Here is a 17,752-nt window from a genome sequence, read left to right on the forward strand (position 1 = left end):
GGAAGATTGCTTATGGACCCATGGGCTTTGTATTTTTATTAATATCCATAAATGTTACAGAAACATGACGCTGATTGAAGATCTTTTGGCTCTCACTTTTAACATTGAGAGCCATAATCTTCCTCCTGAGCTCCCCAGACAGCTCTCATCTTTATATGGTCTAGTTTATGCTCATTTTGGTGCACAAATATTAGAAATATTCTTGTTTAAAAGAAATAAAATTGTGAAAATAAATATTCTATTTGTTTACTCTATCACAGTGAAGGTGTGTCACTATACTTTAGTTAAATGCTAATAATGTAAGAACTTTTGAGGAAAAATTAAGGATTGTTTTATTAATCTGCAAAGACACCAAGAAATTGTTTGTTGGGCAGATGAAACGAAATGTTAAAAGCAGAAACACGCCATGTTGCCAAAAGTATATCCAAGTCTTTTATCACTATATGCAAACAGTCAGATGCAGTGATGTAAAACACACTACTACTGGACTCTACACTAATGAGTTTTCCAAAGTGCCTCTCTGTTTGGCAATTCAATGGATAAGTCTGGTTTCAGCGCTTGCCACGAGGAGGGAACTTGACTTGGCTCAAAGTGAGCCATAACAGTCAGAGCACCTTCTGAGTGCAGGTCCTTCTCAAAATATTAGCATATTGTGATAAAGTTAATTATTTTCCATAATGTCATGATGAAAATTTAACATTCATATATTTTAGATTCATTGCACACTAACTGAAATATTTCAGGTCTTTTATTGTCTTAATACGGATGATTTTGGCATACAGCTCATGAAAACCCAAAATTCCTATCTCACAAAATTAGCATATCATTAAAAGGGTCTCTAAACGAGCTATGAACCTAATCATCTGAATCAACGAGTTAACTCTAAACACCTGCAAAAGATTCCTGAGGCCTTTAAGACTCCCAGCCTGGTTCATCACTCAAAACCCCAATCATGGGTAGGACTGCCGACCTGATTGCTGTCCAGAAGGCCACTATTGACACCCTCAAGCAAGAGGGTAAGACACAGAAAGAAATTTCTGAACAAATAGGCTGTTCCCAGAGTGCTGTATCAAGGCACCTCAGTGGGAAGTCTGTGGGAAGGAAAAAGTGTGGCAGAAAACGCTGCACAACGAGAAGAGGTGACCGGACCCTGAGGAAGATTGTGGAGAAGGGCAGATTCCAGACCTTGGGGGACCTGCGGAAGCAGTGGACTGAGTCTGGAGTAGAAACATCCAGAGCCACAGTGCACAGGCGTGTGCAGGAAATGGGTTACAGGTGCCGCATTCCCCAGGTCAAGCCTCTTTTGAACCAGAAACAGCGGCAGAAGCGCCTGACCTGGGCTACAGAGAAGCAGCACTGGACTGTTGCTCAGTGGTCCAAAGTACTTTTTTCGGATGAAAGCAAATTCTGCATGTCATTCGGAAATCAAGGTGCCAGAGTCTGGAGGAAGACTGGGGAGAAGGAAATGCCAAAATGCCAGAAGTCCAGTGTCAAGTAACCACAGTCAGTGATGGTCTGGGGTGCCATGTCAGCTGCTGGTGTTGGTCCACGGTGTTTTATCAAGGGCAGGGTCAATGCAGCTAGCTATCAGGAGATTTTGGAGCACTTCATGCTTCAATCTGCTGAAAAGCTTTATGGAGATGAAGATTTCATTTTTCAGCACGACCTGGTACCTGCTCACAGTGCCAAAACCACTGGTAAATGGTTTACTGACCATGGTATCACTGTGCTCAATTGGCCTGCCAACTCTCCTGACCTGAACCCCATAGAGAATCTGTGGGATATTGTGAAGAGAACGTTGAGAGACTCAAGACCCAACACTCTGGATGAGCTAAAGGCCGCTATCGAAGCATCCTGGGCCTCCATAAGACCTCAGCAGTGCCACAGGCTGATTGCCTCCATGCCACGCCACATTGAAGCAGTCATTTCTGCAAAAGGATTCCCAACCAAGTATTGAGTGCATAACTGTACATGATTATTTGAAGGTTGACGTTTTTTGTATTAAAAACACTTTTCTTTTATTGGTTGGATGAAATATGCTAATTTTGTGAGATAGGAATTTTGGGTTTTCATGAGCTGTATGCCAAAATTATCTGTATTAAGACAATAAAAGACCTGAAATATTTCGGTTAGTGTGCAATGAATCTAAAATATATGAATGTTAAATTTTCATCATGACATTATGGAAAATAATGAACTTTATCACAATATGCTAATATTTTGAGAAGGACCTGTAAATTACTGTAGAGATGGTGAGTCAGACCATCCTGTCCCACATTAGCGCCTGACCTCACACATGCACTGCTTGAAGAATGGTTTGTGTGTGTGTGCATATAAAGGCAAGCATCGCAATCCTTTTGACAATATAATGCACCAGGATGGGAGTTTATGTGCTTTAGATGGCCTGAAATGGAAAATCTACAACTTTACTTGCAGGTCTACTACATAACAGCATTTGTATGCTCTCAGCATTTTGCAGAGGATCATGTTGTGAAGGCAAAGGGTAAGCGTGACTCAGGTGTCAAATACATTTTACATCTGCTAAAGGATTTTTCTCACACACACACCTTACACCCTTTATTTAAATGTTAAAGTGAATAGCTCAAAGCCACACTGGACACAAAATTGACAGACAAATTTCATTTGAATCGTTTTATTCACTGAAGCCCCTACACAGCAAAAGAAAAAAATATATATATACCCTTTTCATATCTTTACGTACTATGTACAAAAATGTACCACCACCACATCCAATCCTCAGAGGAAAACACATGACTAGAATTCAGATGACAGATTGGTCACGAAGCATTTAGAATTTACTTTCCTCTAAGAGAAACCCATTTACAACCACTAAACACCCTTTAAACAGTGCAAATAGTGACTAAAGGCTCAGGTATCCACTCTTCAGTCTCACAGCCCATTTGATAGTATTGCACACACAAACACTAGTATTAAAACGACTGCAGGGCAGAACTTTTCCTAACATGCTACAGATCACTAAAGTGCAAACTTGTAATTAATCATGGAGCCAATTGGTGCATTTTAGTACCAAATCAAGACTTAAATGCAATATATAGGGTGCGTTATTATTTAAAGTGTGATAACCAATTTGCATATAAAACATTCAGTTATTTGTTCTGTAATCAGTACATTCTGTGAATGAATAAAACTGAACCCTTACTGCCAATTGGTAAATGCATAGATTTTTTTTTTTTTTTTTTTAAAAGAGTGTACGATTTTCATATGATTTCAGGTCTGTGAGGACTGGAGTAAAACAGATGCAAACACATGGGATAAAATATGCATACTGTCACAGTAACCAAACAATCCACTTTGAAATTGAGATTATATCCGTTAACAATTAAAAACAAAATTTATTAATATTTGTTACACCAAAACCAATGAATTCCAAAGAACACCATGAACAGGAAGAAATGAAGTTTGTTCCATTGGAAAAATTCCCTTGACAAAGGCAGCTGAACAGGCCACCATGTCCATACAGTAACACCCAACAACAAACATTTAGGATTTACTTTATTTCAATAAAAATAGTCTGGATCAGTATGTATGCAGTTAAAAAAAGATAGAAATCAAAAAATGTCAGCTTAATGTCTTCTCTAAACAAAATGATTTAGATACTCAACTACTAAAAGAAAACAAAGAGCTGTAAATCAACCCCAGCGGTTTCTGTCAGGAAAGGGACAGCAGTTAAGGTTTTCCAGGGCAGAGTGACAGAGGTAGGTAGCATCAGGCCCTAATCTGGGCTAAAAACCTGAGAAAACACACAAAAACCGGTTACCCTAACCCTCCAGAAATCACTATATATATATTTATACACAGATGTACAAACCAACCCATGTGCAGGCACAAACAATATTTAACAAAAAACAAAAAAGTGTCGTGCAAACAGTTCAATCCATCTACTGTGCTCCCAAAATTCAACATCATACTCGTCTACTCCATGAAAGCCAACCTTGAACAGAAAAGAGGTTAACATGCTACACCTAATGGCTGTGCACCAGAGTTAAGGTACCATTTTTAGATTAACCTGAATAAAATTCTTCCTTTAAACTGTTAAAAGGCTGTGAGGTGACATAGCTGTGCGTGTTGCACTTAAATCAGCACCAGAGTTGGAGAGTTTAGGCTGTTAATATCACAGTTGGACAGCAGTAGATTTTGGTAACTGGATAACGCTGATGCTAAGTTAGTGTTCTGTGATATAAATAAAAAGTGACACATTATTCATTAAAACATTATTCATTAAAACAAAGTGTAGAAACTGAATGCAAGACGTCCTTATTTTTACTGCTGAGCTAAGATTTAAAGATAATGGGGGAAAAAAAGCAGTTAAGCTGTGATGCAGCAGTGATTATGTGCATTCGTTTACTCATTGTGCAAAACAGCCAAATGTGACATTGAAAACTAGTAAAAGTAGTGTTTTTGGGATAAACTAGAGCAAACTGGTAGATAAAGTCAATGTAACTCTGCAAATGATATAAGGGGTAAAAAAGGCACAAAGGTCCTAGCTTCAAAACTAGCAACAACCGTCCCTCAGATCCTCCAATAATACACCTAAACCTGTGCTGCTACCTTCACACACAGAACACACACACTATATAAAAAAACAAACTAAAAAACAAGAAATGATCTAGAATATTAAAGCAGTGTCCCAGTGTATGGTACATGTTAAAACCAAGATTTAAAGTGGCTAATGATTCTGTAGCCAGTTTAATAACAGCTGATCCCAGCTGGTAAATAAAAGTAGGTAATTTACAATTTACAGATACAGAGACTTTGGTTTGCAAAGATGACCTTTCATATGAATCTCCAAAGACCTCTGCATGTGGACACATTAGTTAAGCCAGTTCTCTCATTCAGAGCAGGGGGGAAAAAAAAGTCCCATTGAGCCTCCAAGCTCTTCACAGAAAAGGCCAAAAAGAGATTTGATAGATTCAATTACTAATGTGTCAACATCCTCCATCCATCCTTCCAATCTTCCTCAGAAGGTCAGTTTCTTAGCACTGATGAACTCCTCCAGCTGGACCTTCCCACTGCCCATGAGACCAAAGGCTGGAAACATTGTTCCCGAACAGTCAACCTGCCTCTCGAAAAGGCACCTCATGGTGTTGGCATCGTAAAAATACACCCGATGTGCATCATAGTCCAAGCATATGCCTAAGTGTTGCGGCATGGGAAGTACGCGATTGCCTAGGTCGCCGGACGATACGTTTGCATTGGAAACAGAGGAGGAAGAAGAGGCCTTGGGGATGATGAGTTTACCCATGCCCAAAGTGATGAGGGTGAAAGGCTGGGAGAGCTCATAGCATGCATCCTCGCTGCCACTGTCATGTCCGCTGTCATGGTCATACCTGAATAAAGGGAAAAACGATTTAGGATGGAGTCAGTCACCTTCCTGGACACTCACTGCAGACTGCGTTTACTTTTGACCTAATTGAGAAGTTGCACATCGTTAAGTTGTATGTGTATAACCGAGCATGGGACCAAAAAAACTATTTGAATATTGTAAGCCATATTGAGTATAATAATATCTTAACCAATCCAATTTAAAGCAGACAAACTCATAATAAACAGATTTAATAAATACAGATTATATACATGCCATGGTCCTTATTACATTTTAAATAAAGTGTTTAAGAGCAACATTGGAGTTGCACACTTGAAAAACTAGTAAGAACTAATTTTGTTCATTTCCACTTCAATCTCATGTTTGACATGCAGAATAATCTGGGCTTTTTATTTATAAATACACCAATAAAAGCTTCATTTTATTTTTGTCATTCTGAATATGCAACATTATACATAGATTTCATAATAAAGTGCAAATCTTTGCTTATATTTTATGGTAATGAGAAATGGGGAGTTTATCCTTAAAAAAAAACTTCTATAGATTCATTTGAAAAATAAATTGATAAATTAAATGAAAACGAAAACATTGTTAGAGGGAGCCCACCTGATCTTTTACATGTCTCCTACCTGACAGCTAATAAAAGTTTAGATAATAAATGTAACTAAAGGTTTTTAAGCTAAACATTACTCTTATTCTTAACACATGATTTTCAGGCAATTGTATTCATGGAAAAAAAAAAAAAAATGCAGCTCCAATTAGTAACTGGATGATGCTTATCTAATTACCAGAGATTTGGATTTTAATTGTCAAAATAAAGTGTTTCTTTACATGGTTTAAAATGAGTTGAGCCAGTAAGAAAGGTAGCCTTTGTCTGTGAGTAAGCTCTTTATTAGTTCACACTAGTTCTCCTGCATAACCACAGGATTACATACGCAGATTTAGCCGTTTCAAAGACTCTTTGTTACCTCGTTCTTTCAAATGTAAATAGAAGAGATTTAGGTTGCTGGATTAAGGACAAATTATCTTAAATGTGCTGCGCATACCTTGGGCTGCTGGTGTCTCTTGGATTGTGGAACCATTCAATCAGCTTGGTATCAGAAGCCACGCCTACTTTAACCATGTAAGAGTACGGTTCCACCTTAAAGGCCCAGTAGTGTCTGCAAAAGAAAAACTGTCTTTTAAATTGTTTCCTCCATTTTGTAAAACAGCCATGGCAGCAGCAACAGTATTCCCCTAATCCTTAATGAACATGCTCATGTTGCGAATAAAACATTTTATTTTACAGAACGTCTTTGCATACCTCCCCTGAGAGATGCCTGTGTCCCCAATGATGTAATCCAGACCAATGTAGCTGCCCGTTTGCACTCGCTCTGCTGCGAGGAGGAAAGCCATTCCCGCTACGCTCTCCACAGTGTCCAGACGACTGTTCAGATTAAGGCGCTCAGGACTGAAACCACACTTGTCATTGAACAGGAAGCTAAAAACTGCGCATGGGGAAAGAGATTGTAGACAGAAGGAGTCAGTTGGCTCGGGGTATATCAGAAATAAAAATCACATAAGGCAAGCATTTGTTAATATCAGGAGAAACCTTATGGAGTTAAATGACTGGACTTGTTAAAAGGCAAGTGGCAGGCATTGGCACAAGAGGGCGCTATGAAGCCATTTAAAAATATTTAAAGCTTTATTCACTAACAGAATCTCCATCACATCTCCTGCTCACATTTACATAAATCATTTGGTTACAGATAAATGCAGTCTATAAATAGCTTATGGGCCAAAAGCCATGAAAACAGTAATACAGGACACATGGTCTGCCATGTTCACTCAGCCATCCCGCTGCAATCTGAAGTCTACCTAAGGCAAAACCAGATCATTTGCATGCGTCTGGGAAGTCCTTCTACCAACTACGGCATGACAGTAACAGAATAAATCTACTTGAGGGGTAAACAGCAGCAATGCCAAAGTATTGAGGTTAATTTAAATAGCAAGACTGCTAAAACTCTAAAAATCTAATAAAAAGGCCAAAGATGTAGAACCAGGAGAAATGTTCAATATTTGAATTTATACTGTATGTATTAAGAGGTGATATTTCTCACTCTCATTCCTATAACTGAAAAGGTTGACAATCTACACATTTTAATTCAAATCTATGCTGTCAGAGATACCCAAACCAAATATCTTGAATTACGAAGCAGCAAAAGTCAAACTGAAAATGTCGTCATAGTAATCTACTGGAAGGGTTCCGACCCATATTCTTTAAAACTCTTCCAATTACAAATGATGCCAAGAAAGATGTGCCAGCAGTTTGCTTTTCCAAGCTGTCAAACTGAACACTGTCCACTCCCACGCAGACAAAACCCACACTGCTTTTAGCTAAATGAAAAAATTTGAAGTTACCATGGTGACCGCCTTAAAAAAAAACACCAAAAAAAACAGCCCCTCTGCATCATTACCTCCGCTATGGGAGCTCTAACCCAATTACATATTTCGAAACAGAACCATCTGTCATATGATGATCTTTCTAGGAAAACTAAAATCATAAATCTCTGAGTAGCTTCCAGAAACTAAAGCGAATGGGAGCTTAGCTGCTGCCGCTTGGGCCAAAATGAGGCCAAAAAAGGGGGGATTGTGGCTCCAGTAGTCTGTTTGCTTGTTAATTAACGCATTTGACACTACCAGCAATCCATTAAGGTGGCTGAGCTTGGGGGGGGATTTAGTAATCATTTCTGAATTTATTTTACAATGGTGGCTTCCTTATAGTCAGTTTCGTTCTGGAAGGACAGCTGCATCTGACATTAGAATATCCTTGAAAACCTGAATGAAGTTCATTTGGAAACTGAAACGTATTAAAGTCTGGCAAAGAGTGGAAAGGGACAGACTCCAATATTTGCATGAAGCTTCCACAGTCAGTGATGACTTGGGAAGCCATGTCATCTTCTGGTGTTTGTCTAACCCGTTTCATGAAATCTAAAATCAGCAAAGCTCACTACTAGTAAACCTTTAAGTACAACACATGTTCTTCTGCTGATAAGCTTTACTGAGATGCCGACTTCATTTTCCAGTAGGAATTGGGACCGGCCCCATACTCCCAGAAGTACCAATATCTGGTTCAATGTCCATGGTGTTTACTGTGAGACTGGCCAGCTAAACCTCAGAATCTATGGATTCTAGTCAAGAGAAAAATGAGTCCCAACCAATCCAACAATGCACACCAGTGGAAAGCCACTATTAAGACAACCCAGGTTTCCATTACACCTCTGTAGAACCACATTCTGATCACCTCCCGTGGTTGGGCTTGCACTTCACGTCACAAATATTGCAGCTAGCGAAATCTGCATCGCATTTTGCGAACTGGAGCCATACTTTCGAGGGCTTGCTAGCAGCCATGCTTGCTTTGCTGACTGTACCAACCGCTACCAAAGTCATTATGATCGTGCGTGCAACGGTGTGTTCATTTCTGACATGGAAAATTGCCCACTCTTCCACTCTCAGTGTCACAGTGATGCATTTAGGTACAAATACATGATACCATTTGATTTTACGTGAATTGGTGGTTGGTACCAATAAAACTACAGAATTCGGTATCCATGCCTAGCCATAATCACACTTTATCAAAACAAATGCTTGAAATAGTGTGTGCAATGCATGCATATAGATATATATATACAGTTCCACTTTAATTATATTAGTAAAATAAACTGTACAATTATTCTCTCATTCATAGAGATGACCAGTTTGATCAAGATCCCAAAAAAGGCAAACAAAACTGCCATGCAGGAAGAAAAAATAAAAAATAACTTTACTTACTAGGAGCAGGTGGAGTGTGAAAGGAGACCTCTGGGCTGTAAGGGCTAAACATGGAGTTCCTGCAGCTTCGAACTCTGAAGGCGTACAGACTGTCAGGTTCTAGGTCGTGTACCCCAGCACTAGATCCATACACCTTGTCTGTAGCCCTCCAGACTCCACTGTCCTCACTGCCCTCGAGGGATGGGGACTGGCTTGGTCCCCCAAGCCTGAAAGACAATACTATAGTGTTAAGATTCCTTCTAATAATAGTGGAGTGACCAACTCTCCCACAAATATAATTGAACGTACTTGCGGTACTCAAGAATATGGTGATCTGTTGGTAGATGGTCATCAGGCAGCCTCCAGCAGATTGATGCCTCATTATATACTTTGCTGTGGGACAAGTCAATCAGAGGGGGATCTGGGACTGGTCAAAGGATAAAAAAATAAAAATAAAAAAAACCTGTTAAATCTGAACTAGAAATGGAAAGACTGTCAAAATAACAAAACTGTGGTAAATGCCTTTCTGAATTTGTTTTAGTCGATGCAGAGGTTACAAACTCAAAGGGAAGTGTTGTCCTGAAGCATCAGCTTGGATTTATAAAATGAAGCAGTGCAAGTATAATAATCAGGGTGGTTTGGACCATCACTTCCTATCCAGCAGAAACATTTAGAGGACTTTGCATAATGGAGCTTAAGAGGTTTTCTTTACAGACTCGCTGCCTGGAAGTAAAAAAAAAAAACAATCCTAGCACTGACAGCACTTCTCTCTTCCTCACTCCCACTACCCTTTCCTCAATCACATTGTCACCACATACGCAAATATTTCTCCATTTAGAGGAAGTAGAGCTTTCCCAAGAAGCAGCAACCACCTCGCTGTAGCTTTAAAACATCTAAAGCTTTTATTTTATTATGGGCACTCTATAGTGCTCTCAGAGGGTTTAATTTCTGGTTTGGTTCAATTTCACTACAGACACTCAGGCCAAGTTACTGTCAGACCAAGGAATCACTTAATCAGAACCTGCTTGACAACATGGAGTAGGCCAAAAGTTTAGACATAGCAACACATCATGTTATACAAAGTCATTGACATACTAAAAACAGAAGGAACCTGTAGAAAAATGAACCACATCACTAACCTTAAAAATGTCACCATCTTTTTAACACTCGCTGTCATTACATAATTTTCTAACAGTTGACAGAACCGAGTTTTCTCACTCTGTGTTCTACCTAAATGCAACTGATCCTACCGACTCTAATCTGTCTGCAACATTTCTTTACAGCTAGCTCTCCTTTCCGGAAGGCATTGTGGGTTTTTTTTTTGTTTTGGTTTTTTTTAGAAACCCACAAGAATATTTATCTTTAAGTTAAATAATTAAAAGCATAACGGAAGGAAAACAACTATTGCCAATCATCAACTATGTACTTCTACCTTAATGTGCTATGAATTTACAATTTTTCTTCAAGAAGTGCTTAAAGTGGCACAAGACAGGGATCTAATTTTTCTCCTACAGATTAAGTACAATTCCTAAAAAAAAAAAAAAACAAACATCAAGCTAAAGAGGGTTCATTTTTCATGCAGAGGAGTAATAATCAGGCAACGAGTTTGTGACAAATCTAATTTGAAATACAAATTTTACAGAACTTTTATTTGTTTTCAAGAGGTTTGTTAAATTGTCCTGGTCAAACATTTTCTGAAAATATTTTGAAACGGAGCACAACTCAGGATCTATGTTCAAGTCTTTCATAGGGCCTTGAAGTATAGATTCATCATTTTTTGTCAGAGAACATGCAACAAAAAGACATGGATGGAAAATATACATTAAAGAGACATCAGTAGAAGAATTATTGATTGAAATCACATTTATTCAATTTAAAAAAAAATCTTTACTATGAAGCACTTTTGTGCTTCATACGCAGCAGTCCTGTGTTTACTGATGCATCACCTACAAAGACTTGAACTCATTTATTGCAGCACAGGAAAGCTTCCACAGCATCTTTTTGCTCTGAACACAGGGAGTGAGTCACTGCAGTAAAGGCCTGCAGGCTGTAGAGATTAAAGCAATACATCAATACAGCCGCCACCCAACTGCTCCATAAAACCGTTAAACACTTTCCTAAAAGACTGTGGTAACGACAGATTTAGGCTACGTTTTTACATAAAAAGCCAGAAAAGCTAAAGTATTGATTGGTCTAGCAGGGACAAAATGCCCCCAAAAAACAAACTAAAATAAATACTATATGCAGGTTTATAGATGAAAAATAAACACTGAATAATACTGCAAGCTGATTTCAGCATAAATCTAGATTTAGTCTATTAGACTCACAAGGCAAAAACATCACTCTCAGATTGATTCAATGCTCAATGAGACAATATTCTTGCGTACCTAGCTGCACTTAGAAATAACAGATACAGTGGAGAGAACATACATTTCATACACTGCTGATTGTGCAGGTTTTCCCACTTGCAAAGCATGTAGAAGTCTTTAAAGTACCAATGATAAAAATTAAACTGTGAATCTAAAACAAAAATCCAGAAAATCATATTGTGTGATTTTTACATTATTAATTAGCATTTTATTGCATAACAAAAGTATTTGATACATTAAAAAAACAAAAAAAACTTAATATTTGGTACAGAAACCTTTGTTTGCAATTACAGATATGACATTTCCTATATTTCTTGACAAGGTTTGCACACAATGCCCTCACTGAGGGAAGGAGGTTGTTGGCTAAGATCTCCAGATACACGGCCCCATCAATCCTACCCTCAATGCAGTGTCATCCTGTCCCCTTTGTAGAAAAGCATCCCCAAAGAATGACGTTTCCACCTCCATAGAGTTTGTTTGATTGAGTGAGGACCGGTGTCTTTTATACTGATGAGTTCAAACAGGTGCAGTTAATACAGGTAATGAGTGGAGAACAGGAGGGCTTCTTAAGAAGAACCAACAGGCCTATGAGAGCCAGGATTCTTACTGGTTAGGTGATCAAATACAGGTCCTTCTCAAAATATTATCATATTGTGATAAAGTTCATTATTTTCCATAATGCAATGATGAAAATTTAACATTCATATATTTTAGATTCATTGCACACTAACTGAAATATTTCAGGTCTTTTATTGTCTTAATACGGATGATTTTGGCATACAGCTCATGAAAAGCCAAAATTCCTATCTCACAAAATTAGCATATTTCATCCGACCAATAAAAGAAAAGTGTTTTTAATACAAAAAACGTCAACCTTCAAATAATCATGTACAGTTATGCACTCAATACTTGGTCGGGAATCCTTTTGCAGAAATGACTGCTTCAATGCGGCGTGGCATGGAGGCAATCAGCCTGTGGCACTGCTGAGGTCTTATGGAGGCCCAGGATGCTTCGATAGCGGCCTTTAGCTCATCCAGAGTGTTGGGTCTTGAGTCTCTCAACGTTCTCTTCACAATATCCCACAGATTCTCTATGGGGTTCAGGTCAGGAGAGTTGGCAGGCCAATTGAGCACAGTGATACCATGGTCAGTAAACCATTTACCAGTGGTTTTGGCACTGTGAGCAGGTGCCAGGTCGTGCTGAAAAATGAAATCTTCATCTCCATAAAGCTTTTCAGCAGATGGAAGCATGAAGTGCTCCAAAATCTCCTGATAGCTAGCTGCATTGACCCTGCCCTTGATAAAACACAGTGGACCAACACCAGCAGCTGACACGGCACCCGAGACCATCACTGACTGTGGGTACTTGACACTGGACTTCTGGCATTTTGGCATTTCCTTCTCCCCAGTCTTCCTCCAGACTCTGGCACCTTGATTTCCGAATGACATGCAGAATTTGCTTTCATCCGAAAAAAAGTACTTTGGACCACTGAGCAACAGTCCAGTGCTGCTTCTCTGTAGCCCAGGACTGGGGAATGCGGCACCTGTAGCCCATTTCCTGCACACGCCTGTGCACGGTGGCTCTGGATGTTTCTACTCCAGACTCAGTCCACTGCTTCCGCAGGTCCCCCAAGGTCTGGAATCGGCCCTTCTCCACAATCTTCCTCAGGGTCCGGTCACCTCTTCTCGTTGTGCAGCGTTTTCTGCCACACTTTTTCCTTCCCACTGAGGTGCCTTGATACAGCACTCTGGGAACATCCTATTCGTTCAGAAATTTCTTTCTGTGTCTTACCCTCTTGCTTGAGGGTGTCAATAGTGGCCTTCTGGACAGCAGTCAGGTCGGCAGTCTTACCCATGATTGGGGTTTTGAGTGATGAACCAGGCTGGGAGTTTTAAAGGCCTCAGGAATCTTTTGCAGGTGTTTAGAGTTAACTCGTTGATTCAGATGATTAGGTTCATAGCTCGTTTAGAGACCCTTTTAATGATATGCTAATTTTGTGAGATAGGAATTTTGGGTTTTCATGAGCTGTATGCCAAAATCATCCGTATTAAGACAATAAAAGACATGAAATATTTCAGTTAGTGTGCAATGAATCTAAGATATATGAATGTTAAATTTTCATCATGACATTATGGAAAATAATGAACTTTATCACAATATGCTAATATTTTGAGAAGGACCTGTACTTATGCAATAAAATGCTAATTAATTACTTTAAAAAATAATAAATCACAATGTGATTTTCTGGATTTTTGTTTTAGATTCCATCACTCAGTTAAAGAGTACCTATGATAAAAATTAAAGACTGCTACATGCTTTGCAAGTAGGAAACCCTGCAAAATCAGCAGTGTATAAAATATATGTTCTCCCCACTGTATGTGCCAAAGGAAATGAGTTTTTCTGCAATATGAGCAACTTTTGTTCTCCCAATTCATTCAAGTCCTCAGACACAACAGCCACTTAACTACATACGAAAGATGAGCTTTGGATTTGGACAAATGCTTCCAAATGTTACAAAACCATCACAAGGCTGCCTCAATATAAACACGGCGCTTGTGGTCTAAATGCATAAATGAGTAAAAAGGTGAATATATACACCATTTTAAGCCAGTACATCTGGAAGTGTGGTTACAAATAGAGACAAAAAAAAAAAAAAAAAAAAAAACAAGGGTACTGCGGGTCGCTGGCGTAAAATGCACGACCCATAGTCAGAGGCTTCAGTCCTGGATGAAGCCTGTTGTGGGTTCTATTCCTGGCCCCAGGCAACCTTTGCAAACAAACGGCTCGGCAGGGAGAGCGTGTCCACATACTCAAATGAACACGAATTATGACAGTCATATTATCTTAACTTTTTTTTTGAGTCAATAAACACAGCTTGTCCTTCAACACTGACAGCAGAGAAAAAAACTAAGCAAACATCAAATTTCTTGATATATATTGATGATTGAAGCATGATGCAAGAAGCCAAAAACTAAAAAGGTTAAAGCAGAGAGCACAAGATAAAGTGGTTGTACCTCCACCAAAGCACATCTCTTTCAGTAGAGTTTCCTCTTTGGACGTGTCCAGCACAAACTCATCAAAGCAAGGGTCAGCTGACGGGTGGAAGGTCTTCAGTGATTCTGTGGCTTTTTGAATCCTGAAGAACAAAAAAAAAAAAAAAGGGAAAACATTAAAATGAACCATCATTAAAAGAGCCCGACTTACACGGAGCATGGTCCATTACATTTTTTGGCTGTGGTTGTCAAAGCAACCAGTTATAACCAAATAAAAAAAACAAAAAATCCCACAGTAATTCTGAGTGAAAACTTTCCCAGATTAACCAAAGCTGCTAAAGCAGATCAATTAGGCAGCTTAGTGCTGCAGATACGCCAACACTCGGCACGCTGACGGGACACTGCAGCAATAAGCTTTCCTTAACTGCCCTTTAGTTTGGTAACCTGTGCACGTGGCTCTGTGTTCCAGACACCCAACAGTTTAACAGGCTGAATGCTAAAATAAATCCACCCAGAAACAGCTACCAAAGAAAAAGAAACACCTGTAACAAAATCTAATTAAGTTGCTTTAATATATGAATTTTAATTTCTGAATTTGTTTGTTTTCTTCCGACAATGTGTTCCTGTTTTAAAACAAAAAAAACTTAAGAATATTGTAATATGTAAATATCACATGGAGATCTGATGGCATTTTACTGCCACAAATATGTTGAAAACTAATGAGTCACTGTACTAGTACCTTTGGATATCTCTTTTCGTGTATGAGAGTCTCACTGTATGATAAAGTAAAAAATAAATAAAAAGCCAGCCTTATGGTATTAACACAATCTTAAAATTAAAAGTATCACATAATATAAAATAGCTCAGGCAGTTTCCAGTCACCTAATTAGTCTGTTCTGCAAGTACAAGTCACAGTAACCTTCTGCCAACCAGCTGACTAGCAGTGTGCAGCAACAAGTAAGGAACGGGTAGTTTTTTTTTTTTTTTTTTTATCCATACCTGTGGAAAAACTTCAATATAATCTCTGTTGTCTCAATATTGGACTTTAAACAGCAGGAACAAGATTCTGGAAATTCTTAGCTATAACCTTTTAAACCCTTGGTGTATGTTAATACTGCTAACTGTATGTTCACTTCGTTTTAAAAATGCCAAAGAACAGCCTAATCCTCATTTATATTTGGTTAAAAGTAGAGCTGCACAATTAAATGAAAACATGAACTGGTCATATTACTGTCGATTAACCCACATTTTCCTCATCATCCCAATAGTTCCACCTCTCTGTGGAAAGACTAGAATTTTTGATCACTTTGATCGATATCAGGCGTGGGTATAAAAGACTGCAAAACTTCATCCAACTGGCCACATGCAGGTACATCTAAAAAACTAAATTTGAATATTGTGAAAAACTTTATTTCGGAAAGTGAAATTCGTATTGATTCGTTACATAGTGAAATATTTCACAGACTTTATTTCTTGCAATAAAAAGGAAATGGTGAAGTTGATTGCATCGTCGCAATATTGAGCAACAGTATCACAATCCTATTTTCCTGATACTGCGCAGCCCTACAGTGCAGAGTAATTAAACGATGACAAGAAGCACAGAAAGATGTCATGTCAAACCATAAACAGCAGAAGAAATAAAGCTCATGTTCCATCCATCTATCCATCCATCCATCTAAAAAACTTGGATCAGCCGATACAATATGCATTTCCCAGAGGCTTAAGTATTATATTGTCACAATGAGAATATGAACATAATCCAAGGAGTTTAAATTTGCAAAGTGACATTAATCTCTGCTTACACACAGCTGTAATATTACATTAACAGGTAAAGGCGATCCTCAGGATATTATTGCCAACTGTATTGATTCAGAAAAGTGATTAATACTCCTATCAGTAATTGCCCTGCTGTGTGTACCTGACATGCAACTGCTTTGCAGTCTGGACAAAGCAGGACTGATCAGTCTCTTTCAGCACCTCCTGGGCGTAACCAACCAGACCACTGTTCTCCAACATACCACGGTACTCCTCCACCTACAAAATGTTACATAAACAGGGCATGTAACAAAACAAAAAAATCACCTCAAATCATTAAAAATAAAAGTGGACAGTATTAGAAAGTGAGCATACTTAATTGTTTTAATGCAGCTTGCATACAGAAATGAAAGGCGTGATGTTCTGTACCTGGCCTTTCAGTTGGTCTATGCGTCTGTTGCGGGACTGTTCAATGGATGTCAGCATCTCGGTTTTTCTTTCTTGAAGGGTTTCAAACAGACGCTCAAAATGCTCGTTGGCTTGACGCTCTGCAAGCTGTCCATTTTCCTTTAGAAGGACAATTTATTTTAATCAATTTGCAACAAAAAAGAAATTAACAAAATGCAGAAGATGAATGAATGAAGTAGAGGACCAAAGCAACATTAAAGTGTACAACACAGAACAGAACCTATCCTGCTCTGATATATTAAAGAACACGTATACTGAAGTCCAACATCAAAGTGAAAAAGGTACAGCACTTTAAATAAAGGAAATTCACTAAACGGAGTTCAAACCCAGCTTTGGATGCCTCTTTGTGCCTGTTTGATCATCATACAAAAAATAGCTGACCATTTTCAACTGGTTGAACATCTAGGTTCAACAAAAATGAGCTCTTATAATATATTTTTTTACCATATTAAAAACACATAAATCTTAAAAAGAATATTAGAAAATGTTTTCAGAACATGAAGTAGAGAAGGACAAAAACTTAAGACTGGACTAAGAATTTAATGATTAAAAAATAAAAGAGCCAAACAGACCTTCCTCAGGTAAATCTATCAATGAGAACAAACATTGCTAACACTCAGCACATTTTGGATGGAAGAAAACCCTGAAAGGAGAGTAGCATGTAGGAGTTTCAGCAGCACGAGTCAGCTCTCCCTCTCACCTCGGTCTGATTAATGAGCCGGTCCAGCTCAGTAATCTGAGTCCTGACCTGGTCTTCTTTACTGATGAGGTAATGGATACTCTTAGCTAGCTTCTCCTGGGGACACAAAAAATATAAATAAGCAACTTTTTCAGAATATTTTAAAAAACTACCTAAGCTTCAAATAGATTTTTCATTAATGCTTTAAACATCTAAATGTTATCAAATACTTCTCACTTATGCAATCCTATTTATGTGCCATCACTTATCCGTTTAGACTTTGGTTGGATCAATATTTACTTCCCATCCCATAAATTACAGCAGCAGCTATAAG

General features: G+C 38.5%; 1 protein-coding gene across 3 annotated transcripts in view; it reads right to left on the minus strand.

Moving 5' to 3' along the window:
• Nucleotides 1-2,637: 2,637 nt before the first annotated feature.
• The window catches only part of trim36 (tripartite motif containing 36), a 38,680-nt gene continuing 23,565 nt past the window's right edge, over nucleotides 2,638-17,752 (minus strand). For all 3 annotated transcript variants that reach the window (XM_047382181.1, XM_047382183.1, XM_047382182.1), the window contains 9 exons: nucleotides 17,440-17,535; nucleotides 16,701-16,838; nucleotides 16,435-16,550; nucleotides 14,538-14,659; nucleotides 9,464-9,581; nucleotides 9,176-9,381; nucleotides 6,669-6,852; nucleotides 6,412-6,525; nucleotides 2,638-5,369 (listed from right to left, as the gene is read on the minus strand). In XM_047382181.1, coding sequence (XP_047238137.1) covers nucleotides 5,000-5,369; nucleotides 6,412-6,525; nucleotides 6,669-6,852; nucleotides 9,176-9,381; nucleotides 9,464-9,581; nucleotides 14,538-14,659; nucleotides 16,435-16,550; nucleotides 16,701-16,838; nucleotides 17,440-17,535 — 1,464 coding nt within the window. In that variant the 3' untranslated portion in view covers nucleotides 2,638-4,999. The remainder of the gene's footprint in view (nucleotides 5,370-6,411; nucleotides 6,526-6,668; nucleotides 6,853-9,175; nucleotides 9,382-9,463; nucleotides 9,582-14,537; nucleotides 14,660-16,434; nucleotides 16,551-16,700; nucleotides 16,839-17,439; nucleotides 17,536-17,752) is intronic.

This window comes from Girardinichthys multiradiatus, chromosome 12, assembly GCF_021462225.1.
Source record: "Girardinichthys multiradiatus isolate DD_20200921_A chromosome 12, DD_fGirMul_XY1, whole genome shotgun sequence".
In the NCBI taxonomy this organism is placed as follows: Eukaryota; Metazoa; Chordata; class Actinopteri; order Cyprinodontiformes; family Goodeidae; genus Girardinichthys; species Girardinichthys multiradiatus.